The sequence below is a fragment of the Melanostigma gelatinosum genome, assembly GCF_949748355.1.
Source record: "Melanostigma gelatinosum genome assembly, chromosome: 14".
Classification (NCBI taxonomy): domain Eukaryota; kingdom Metazoa; phylum Chordata; class Actinopteri; order Perciformes; family Zoarcidae; genus Melanostigma; species Melanostigma gelatinosum.
In genome coordinates this window covers 8,896,430-8,907,167 of record NC_136647.1, presented here as the reverse complement: position 1 = coordinate 8,907,167, position 10,738 = coordinate 8,896,430, and the positions used below count along the sequence as shown (strand labels likewise).

The window sequence follows — 10,738 nt, the reverse complement described above, 5'->3', positions numbered from 1 at the left end:
TGGTCTGTGGGCGTGACAGTGAGCAAGAAGCCAAAAAGAGCACGGTCCGTACATTAACTCATCGGGGTTTACGTCTGAAATTAGTTTCTTCACCTGTATTTGGTAATTACCAGAATTTACTCGCTTAGTGCGCAGCAAAATACGCATTATGTCGGCATTGCTATCTCTGCGTTTTGATTGGCGGAGAGCTGTGTGACGTCAGGGGATTGGCCAACAGCCCAAATCACAGTTCTCGTGTTGTATCGCGAGCTATTGTGTTATATAAATCCGCAACGAGTTCATACAATCGGCCATTTCGTCGGAGTAGGCCATCGTTTGTAGAGGGCAGTGGGGTGTATCTCGTTTCCTGGTTTATCTGAAAGGCACATCAAGAATATCGAAACATGAATGAGACAGCTATATCGTTCGCCAAGGACTTCTTGGCTGGTGGCATCTCCGCCGCCATCTCCAAAACAGCCGTTGCTCCCATCGAGAGAGTGAAGCTTCTCCTTCAGGTAAAAAAAAAACGTCTTCCGTTAGACTTCCGATCGTTAGCCGGCTAGCTTGTGTGCGTTCTTGCTAACTGCCGTTGAGACAAAGTTAAGCACTTGTCTCTGCCGGTTGTCATCACGTATCCACAAGACTCAAGAGTTTAACATATGCTCACTAGCATGTGGTGATGTGGAAATGAATGAAACTCTTAAGACTGACTGGTTTAAGGATGTACGGTCACCATTGGACGGGAAATGACCTACACGAGCCTGGCTGCTAACGTTAGCTTCCTACGTTAACCTTAGCCGGCGGAACGTTAGCTAACAAAGGACAAACTTACTGATGTTAGGAAAATATGTACTAATAGACGACAACACATCTGTTTCATTCACATAAATATATATATATACTAGTTCATAGTGTAGTCAAACAACATAACATTACGGTTATATTTGAGCTTTAATTGTCGATGAAATAATTCCGGTGTCTTATGTAGCGTTAATAACGTTAGCTAGAGTTACTCGAGATGGCTTCACTGAGGCCCGGCGGAGTGATTGACAGCCGGGTCATCACGTTTTACATCCTTTTTCTGTGAAACGTGCACTAAGACATTATTTCTAAACCTGCCTGTATTTAGCAGTTGTCTTACTATACTATGATAATGATAATTATGAAAGCTGTTTTATCTGAAATCAAATAATGAATGAAGACGCAACATATAGCTGCCATAATCATTCGATTTCTAGTCAACACTGCTGTCAAAGTGCACTTTCTTTTCGACTATGCAGCTTTTATTTTATCGATTTAACGTGCACCAAGGTCACAACAAGGAGACCTTGTGATTTACTCGAGCTCAGCAGTTGGATTAGCTTTCCTGGTTTTAAACTTAACACTTCTTTCTTTTTCATTATTCCAGGTCCAGTATGCCAGTAAGCAGATCACCGTGGATATGCGGTACAAGGGTATCGTGGACTGCTTTGTCCGTATCCCCAAGGAGCAGGGGTTCCTTTCCTTCTGGAGAGGTAACCTTGCCAATGTCATCAGATATTTCCCCACCCAGGCCCTCAACTTCGCCTTCAAGGATAAGTACAAGAAGGTCTTCCTTGATGGCGTCGACAAGCGCACCCAGTTCTGGAGGTACTTCGCCGGTAACCTGGCCTCCGGTGGTGCCGCCGGAGCCACGTCTCTCTGCTTTGTGTACCCCCTCGACTTCGCCCGTACCCGTCTGGCTGCTGATGTGGGAAAGGCTGGAGCTGGAAGAGAGTTCAGTGGTCTAGGAGACTGCCTGACAAAGATCTTCAAGTCTGACGGCCTGAGGGGTCTGTACCAGGGCTTCAATGTGTCCGTGCAGGGCATCATCATCTACAGGGCTGCATACTTTGGAATCTATGACACAGCTAAAGGTGTGTATATTTTACAGTGGCAAACGCATGCAATACGACCTCCTTAGTAGTTAGTCTTCTAGATCTGTAATTTCTTTCCTTTTTACGTGTTTACAGGTATGCTTCCAGACTCCAAGAACACCAGCATATTGATAAGCTGGATGATTGCACAGAGTGTGACAGCCGTTGCTGGTCTGACCTCATATCCCTTCGACACTGTCCGTAGACGTATGATGATGCAGTCCGGTCGCAAAGGAGGTGAGTTTATTTGAATTAACGGAAGTCTTTACAGTTTTACTGCTGTAACTACATTAGAACATGGAACTATATTTTTGGATGCCATAGGTTCACTTCTACTCGCATTCTTTAACGCCTGCTCTTTTCTTGCCTTCCTCAGCCGACATCATGTACAGCGGCACCATAGACTGCTGGCGTAAGATCGCACGCGATGAAGGTGGAAAGGCTTTCTTCAAGGGGGCCCTGTCCAATGTGCTCAGAGGCATGGGTGGTGCCTTTGTGCTGGTGTTGTACGATGAGCTGAAGAAAGTCATGTAATTTGTCATATTGTCACACCACTGTCCAATTTGGCTAAATGTAATAACTCCATTTCTATGGACTCTGCATTCTGCCTTATTTATGGGAACAAACTATAGTGTCTCACCCTTAGTTTTGGGCGATGGCTGTACTTTGTGCATCTTTAAGATTTTAAACGTTCCACATCCTCCTTTACCAATGTCATTCCTGTTAAAGAAATCTGATACCGCCTTCTGTCATTCACTAGGTTTGTCTGGTCCCAAGTTGAATAAATGTATTCTGGGGAACAAACTAAACACTTGATGTCAAATGTCTCTTCAACTTTCCACTGCATGAGATGAGCACTCACTGGATAATGAAATGCACAAAGTGGATTACACCTAACGCTATATTTACTCGCGCTTATCTCTTCCCGAGCCTTCCTGGTCTGACCGTGGTCACTACTCGGATTGTAGAAAACACCTGACCCGTAAACTCCTCCTGAGAGACTCGACGGGCTCCTGACAGTCTGCACCAGGCGATGCATTTATGAAAGTTAGTTTTGTGGTGCAAAAAGTTACCTTCTGAGGTTTGGGTTGCTTGAAGGAAATCTTTCCTGTGAAATTGAAATGACTTTCCAGAGTTTCAGTCATTAATGCAAACATCAGGGAAGCAGACCAGCTCTTGGGATATATCCATGCTATATTTTAATGCTGTGTAGGAACATAGTGTTACATAACCATCCAAATGTGTCAATAAAAATTAGTGCAGTTAAGGATTAAAATGTACCAGGCCCTGCAGTGTAGAATAAATAAGATACATCTAGTAGTTTAGTAAATGATTAATGAACTTAGCCATGGTTCACTTCAAATATATTGGAAGAAATGTGATTACATGGTGTGAAACATAGATATGTACTTTATTCATCCCCAGGGGGAAATTTGTATAATACAAGATACCAGTAATTAGTGAAGGTTTGGCTAAAAGTCTTCTACAAGTCAAATCTGCAGCCATTATTACAATTTAGCCGATCGTACTCCCTTCATACTTGGTACTTTAGCAGCCCCTATCGGCTGTCATGTAGAGAAACAGCTTCCGCCTCACGGGGACACCGCGTGTTTATTACTTCCTACAGGCCTCAGCGTTTATAGTCCAGTGAAAGACAAACATCCTACGGAGGAGGAACCGTCGGTAAAACATTTTAGGCGGTGACATACAAGCGGAAGTTTCAAAGTACGCTACTCCGTCGTTTAAATCCTCTACTTAGTGTGTGATATCACAGACCGACAGCAGGGGGCGGCCGTGGCAAGTAAGTGAACCTCCCGCGTGCCCATGTTACTCCATGAGGTTATCAGGATACTGTGACAGAGTATAAAGGTGGACACAGTACAGTCACCTGGGCAGTAAACTGCTACACAGTTCACTTAAATACTGTAGGAAGAGCTAACTTTATGAATGACATATGTTAATACATATAGTAATATATATTATGTTGGTGTGTTGCATTAGTCTGTATTGTACATTATAAAGGTGTTTTATGTAAATATACATTTAATGAAATCCAGCAATGTATCTCAAGATAAAGGAACATGTAGTCATAAACAGCATGAATGAATAAGCAAACTGGTTGTTAAAGTAGCTGTAATGCAGCTAATATACATGGGTACAGGATCACATGATCACACTTGAGTGTCACAGACATTATTCAAAGAGCATACTTTATTTTTGTTACTGGTATGGCCCCAATTAATGTTCAGGTAACAGACTGATTAAGTTTACATACAACGAAATATGTATTATGTATTTTATTGAAATGACAAATCATCTTGTTATTTGGGCTGCCACTGCATTTTGTCATTTATATTGTGGTTTTAGCCAAATTAGAAAGCTAAGAAAAATGAAACGCTCCAGAGTCAAATAAATAATCAGGAAATAAAAAGCCATCTTTTTTTCTCAGAGAGGCTCATTCTGAATTCCTAAACATGTACCATTTATTGCAGCAGATACATCTTTCAAACCAATCTGAATCTGGTGTTGGAATACAATACATCTCATTTATCTGCTTCCTGCCTTACAACCCAAGTATGAGGAGCCATAACTGTAACATTAACACAAACTATTTAATATTAACATTTGATGACGGTGAGTATGTCTTGCCAACACTGAAGGATATTCATTTATTCTCACTCGTAAGGTAATGAGAAATGAGTTTGACTTTGATATGCATAATGAATTCTAATACTTTTTATCTCTTTTTGTCATGATGGTGATCATTATTTTTTATTTGTAGAAGTAACAGTGCAGTTAAACACTCTGTGGTTGGCTAATCTTGCAGCGCACACTCACAATCTGAGTACCGGTATCAGTAAAAAGCTAATACTGACTGCGTGCTGGTAGATAAGACACAGCCGGCTGATCAGAGTGTGAAAACCATTTGGGCGACACACATATACTGTGTGTAGCTCTGTGCAGCAGCTCAGATGTTAACACAGACACCTCACAGCAGGACAACCAAGTCTTTGCTGCCTGGAAAATGTATTCTGTGCGTGTTTGAGTTTTACGCGTTTGCTGCATCAGTTTCCTCCCACAGTCCAAACACTTGTGATTGAAGTGGACTTCACTGTTGAATTGCCTGTAGGGTGTGAAGTGTGACTGTGATTGTTTATTAATCATTGTTAGATTTGTAATGGACTGGCAGCTTGTTCAGGGTGTTTCCTGCCTTCTGCCCAGTGCATTCTGGGAGACAATCCAGCCTGTTGTTGTCACTTCCAACTGTATTTGGAATCAACACACCAGCAGGCTAATATTATCCACAGGCTTAATTTTAGCGAATGCAGCTATTTTATTTGACTATATTGACTTCAATGACAACATCCACCCATCTTTCAAACGTTAACCTGTTAAAGACAAAAGGTAACTTCACAAAAGGCAGTATAGCAGGAGAAAGAACAGGAAAATAAAACAGCAACAAGCCTTTCTGTGAAGTACAGGAAAGTACTAGTTTTTATTCCTTCATAATCAAACTTCACAAACAGCTTGAACTTGTACAATACCTCAGAGAGTGAAAATTACAAAAAAAGTGCTGGTAACATTTACAAAAATCATCCTTACTTAGCAACAATCAGTTTATTCTTCCACACTTTTTTTAGTCTTTTGTATTAAGGCTTAATACTTCTGTATAAAGTATATGCAAGATAAGTCTTCACAGTTTTTCGAAAAAAGTCACAATATTATGTAACATAATGAAGCTTTTACGGCTATTTTCTTTATAATAACAAATACACATCACTGGTAAATATATGTGAAATACAGGGCTTATTGTAAAATGGCAAGTAATGATACTGTTTGCTGAGATAAATTGATTCCACACACTGTTATAGGAAAGTTTTGACATACCATTGCTATAACTGAAGGAGGAGGAAAATAAAATGATAAGCATAAACACTTGGGAGATCGCCTCCAAACTTTGGCACATCCCATGAAACAATTTCACAAAGTCTGAGATTTCTTTTTGAAATCATAAATATGGAAGAATAGCTAAACTGGCATAAAGTGAAAACATGCTGTGTAGTAAGGTGCTAAATCAGAGATATTACATTGCCAGCCTTTCCCCCCCCCCCTCCCCCACATGGACTGACATGAATAAGGTGCATTTGTAAGACTCGAAGCATGTAGGCCTTTCTTAGATGTCGACAAAATATGTAATAAATACAAGTTTTCAAAAACAACCTAAATGAATTTGACCAATAGTCTTGAGGCGACCTCGTGTACTCATGCATTCCCCTGGATTCAGAGAAATGAATATCTCTACTGCAGTTGTGTAACTCTCTGACTGTGGCATGTGAAAGTAAAAGCTGTATTGTATTCATGGTATGTGTTATTTGCTGTTTTTTTTTTCATTTTTTTTAAACTGTAGAAACTGTGACAAACTTGATGAGTAAGGAGATGGAATTGAAAACTGAATGCAAAACTAAGCCAAGATATATTCACAAGATCCTCTAAGCCGCACTGGTTTACAGGTCAACAGATGAGAGCTCTAGCCGTAGACTTACCAATTTCACCCTCATGCATACTGTACGGTTAAAGTGACGCAACAAGCTTGCTTAAATAGTCTACATCACAAAAGCAATTTGGTTTTAGTGCAAACACAATTGGCTGGCTTCAGCTTCTCAATAATAACAAGCTCACCAAGGAGATTACAAGAAGGCACATACTTATGCTTCCTCTAACACGCAACATATTTAGACAAACCGCCACGTCTTTCAACAACACCACAAAGCGGTGAAAACAGGAAAGCGACTACATCCAGATAAAATGGTGAAGTTTTGCTGTTTGTGAATTATTCAAAAAATGTACACGTATCCATCAACAAAACAATGACGTTCAGGTCAATGGTTACTGCTGTTGTGAATGACCTCGTTGAAAAAGGATGAAGTATGGTACATTTTGGTGGCCACAGATTCTCTACATACGAAGCCAATGATGCTGTGTTTGATAGGACAAAAAGGTGCATTTGGATTTTTTTTTCTTCTTCCGTCTGATAAGTATTATTATTTCACTTTAAAGCATTGTTTTTTTTTTTTGTAACATCCCAGTAAAAAAAGCACTCAAAGTGACCAAATATGCAGAGAAGACGAGTGGTTTTTTTACGGGAAAGGTGTGCACGACAGTGGACAGCTGGGTTTAACTTTTGGTATTTGTGTTTATCTTCAAACGTGATGAAAACAATCAACATTTGACTGGTGGAAAATGCTTCCTTCTCTGGCTTTCAAAGCTGCTTGATTTGTCCAAAACAATCACAGGAGGAAACAACAAGTTGTAATGCCGCTCAAATCTGGACACCAATACTCGGGGGAGAAGTGAAACCCTTCTACCAACAACATGTGGATGTGCATTTCTTTAAAAAGCGACTGATTTCTGTACCTTCGAAAACAAAAACAAATCAAAACGTGTCAAATATCATCATTTACTCAGCATGGGCGACAACTATGGTTCAAAAATGTGTTGAGTGATTTATATTGCTTTAGATAGAAGACGACCAAAATAAGTCTAGTGCAAATCTCTTTTCTGGTTTGAGAAGTGGCGTTTGGGTTAATGAGACTCAGCTGTCATATCTGCTCCACCACAGCAAGAACATACCGGGTGATTCTGATAACTCCATAGCTGTCAAGTGGAATCCCTTTACGATTTTTCTGAATACTTAAGAGAGCAACTCTTTCTTTTTCAGAAGGAAACAAAACAAAAAAAACTGTCACCAGTTGATGCCGTGCAGCAATTTGGAAGGAAACCCCTAATACATATTTCCTATTATATATAACCCATCACCCAATGAATGCAATTAAGTAGCACGAAGGAAATGTCATAACTTCTTACATCTGAATGACTCCTATTTTGAACGGGAGGATGGCGGCCATGTTAAGTCCCCCTGCCCTGTACAGCTGGGAGGATGTGCTTCTCTGTCAGCTCACATCTGTGCTAACGGGTGTTGTCTGTGCAGTTATGTCTGTCAAATACATCTCTCAACTTGGAAATGTTGGAAAACTCACTCCAGTCCAGTGTTTGACAAATCATACGATAAAAACGTCCTTGCACATACATTAAAAAACAAACAAACTTTATCCCCTCTTTCAAAACAGCAGTCAATACATTTCAAACAAGCTTGTTTCATAACAATAAAAACAAAACACAAACCAACTTGGAGCATAAATTATCAAAAACAAACTGAAAACACATTACTGCAGCATATATTTCAGGGTTGCTTAGTTGTGATGTTAACTACCTTTACTACACAGCTCCACTTCTGCCAAGTTCATAACTATACAGGAGAAGAATTTTTTTTTTTTTTTAGGGAAATAATAAAATATCAAGCTAACTTAGGCAAAGGAAAGCCTAAAAAAATATACACATATTTATAAGCACATCTTATAGTTCAACTCAAGTGCATGTTTACAAAAAGCATCTACAAACAAGATGTGGCAGCAAAAAGCCTGAAAGCCGGATGAAGGAACAAACCTACGCTGCTTTTTTAATAGGGCGCATGTCATCTCTGATCTCTAATGCCAATGTTTGAGAAGTTCTGTCTTCGCCCCCCCCCCCCCCCCCCACCCCCACCCCGGGTACAAAAAATCGCCCGAATTACAGTAATTAAGTTTTTCTATTTTGAACACACAAGATGAAAAATATACAGCAGATTCACCTTGAATTCGACCTTACAGTAATAAAATATCGTCAGATTTTAGCCAAATGGTTTACATTCCGCTCGCAAGTGATGCGTTGTCCTTACAAAAATATATCTCATCACTTTCATTAATATTTGGACCACGTTGTGATATTAAAATGCGTTTTACAGTTTGGTTTTGAATTAATTTTTTTTCCATGTAGTGATGGCTGGCTCTGATGCTTTTTTTCAGTGAACATGAACGACTGTAATATTTGCTTGGAGATCATGAACACCTCAGCTAGATTTGACTGAAGGTATCATTGTTCTCTTTCCTTTCTTTTTTTTGGCTTCATAAACAACCTACAAATATGTGCAAACTTAACAACTTGTACTACAAATGTACTCAAAGTCACAATGTCAGATTAGTATTTTAGGGACAGCCTTGAAATATTAGACAGTGCCAATATTTGAAGAAAACTGCTATCACAAAACTATTTCGATAATAATCCAATGTGAAGGTGAAAACAGGTCTACACTGATTGGCTAAATGTGTGTATAGAAGACATAACTAATGATTATTATGTTTTGTCAGAGGAACGATGCAACACTTACAATCTTACACATGTTTTAACGTGCGATAGTTTACATCACAGCTACTGTGTCAGATTCATTTTTATGTTTTGTTGCATTTCTCATAAAAAAAAAAAAATCTATTTTGGTCTACAATAGGCAAAGGAACACAACCACAAAACTATAAACAACTGAACAAGTGACAAAAACAAAGATGCATTTTCACAAGCACCCGGCAATGACAAGAAAAACAAAGAAAAAAACAACTACAGCAAACTAACCCAATCGCTTAGGAACCCCACACACACACACACACACACGCACGTGCACACACACACTGAAAAGAAATGTTACTTTCTCCATCAAACTTAAATTCTTTTAACCCTTCTTTGGTTTATGAAAACAAACATTGTCTAGTACAGTTTTTTTCTTTCATTTGACTTCTAATGATTAGCATGGCCCCGCTTTACAAACCACCAGCCTCCTTTAGGGACATTACAGCGCTCAAAGTTCAAAGTCTGAATGTCCATTAGGACAGACTATGTGCTGGCTGGGACAGTGACCAACATCTTTTTGTTGTTGTTGTTGTATTTTATGTCTCTGCACTATGACGGATAGACCTACATAGAGAAACAGAGTGATAGCATAGTGCATGTTGTCGATAGAACCGGCCCACACAAGCTTTAGCTGTGCTCAAGGCGAACGAGACTTGTGTTGAATTTACAGCGAGAATAGATTGAACGACTTGAGGGAAATATGCATTCTACTAAACTTTGATGTAATGGGCAATGTTTGCTGCTGCATGATCAAATACTCAACAGATGTGTAAAACCATTAAGTGCTGGAAGTCCTCCCTGTTGTTAGGATAGTTAAGTGTGGAAAATGAATGCCAGACTACGAGTAGGAATGCTCTGGACTTGAACAGGAATGCATGTTTTTCGTTGACGCACTTTAAAACGAATCGTCTTGTCGAGGTGGACCAAGCCAAAAAAAAAAGAAAGAAAGACTACAGCGACTGAGAACACAAAGAGGCTTAATGTTTCGTCTTCTGAGGCTAAATCGTGCCTTAGTCTCCTCCTCATTGTGAAAAATGAAAAAAGACACAGAAAGCCTGTTATCGAGGGACATTCAAAATGTAGCTTGTGCTCCATCAAAAACAAAGTTCTCCCCTACAGGAAAAAAAGCTGCGTAGACAGGACTGCATGCTTCATTTGGACTGATGGATGGTTAGTTACCTGATGATGATATCTCTTAAAAACCTCATCAGGGTAGTGTGATAACTGCATGTTCGGAGAAAGCGTCATAGTTTATATACTGTAGATGTTTTGTTAGCTTAGTTTAGCTGTGTCGTGCTTTAAAATGTGAACAGCTGCTTCGCCGTTTCTGTGTGAAGCTCAAAATGAAGACAGAATCTGGATGTTTTGACGGTAAAATGTGAACAGATGCTGTTTGTGTGACGGCTGGATGACAGCTTTATCACATTGCCGATACTGTTATGAATGCATCATTTGAACATTCAATGTATATGAAACTAAGCCTTCAAAATGTGCATTTGTTAATCATAGCTGTTTTCTCCTATTTACTTGAAAACTATGCATTATGGAGGATTTAAAGATTCAAAATATAGACAATCACTTGCTTT

At 39.5% G+C, this 10,738-nt stretch overlaps 1 protein-coding gene across 1 annotated transcript; it reads left to right on the top strand.

Moving 5' to 3' along the window:
• Positions 1-278: 278 nt before the first annotated feature.
• LOC306788261 (ADP/ATP translocase 2) lies at positions 279-2,683 on the top strand. Its single transcript, XM_079283703.1, has 4 exons — positions 279-494; positions 1,388-1,874; positions 1,971-2,111; positions 2,251-2,683. Exons 1-4 carry the CDS (start codon positions 384-386, stop codon positions 2,406-2,408), a joined length of 897 nt encoding a protein of 298 aa, XP_079139829.1. The 5' UTR covers positions 279-383; the 3' UTR covers positions 2,409-2,683.
• The last annotated feature ends 8,055 nt before the right edge of the window (positions 2,684-10,738 follow it).

Excerpts from the sequence above, each read along its gene's own strand:
- LOC306788261 (XM_079283703.1), top strand. The coding sequence starts at position 384 with ATGAATGAGACAGCTATATCGTTCGCCAAGGACTTCTTGGCTGGTGGC. Across the intron at positions 1,875-1,970 it reads AATCTATGACACAGCTAAAG|GTATGCTTCCAGACTCCAAG; the intron begins GTGTGTATATTT and ends ACGTGTTTACAG. Across the intron at positions 2,112-2,250 it reads GCAGTCCGGTCGCAAAGGAG|CCGACATCATGTACAGCGGC; the intron begins GTGAGTTTATTT and ends TGCCTTCCTCAG.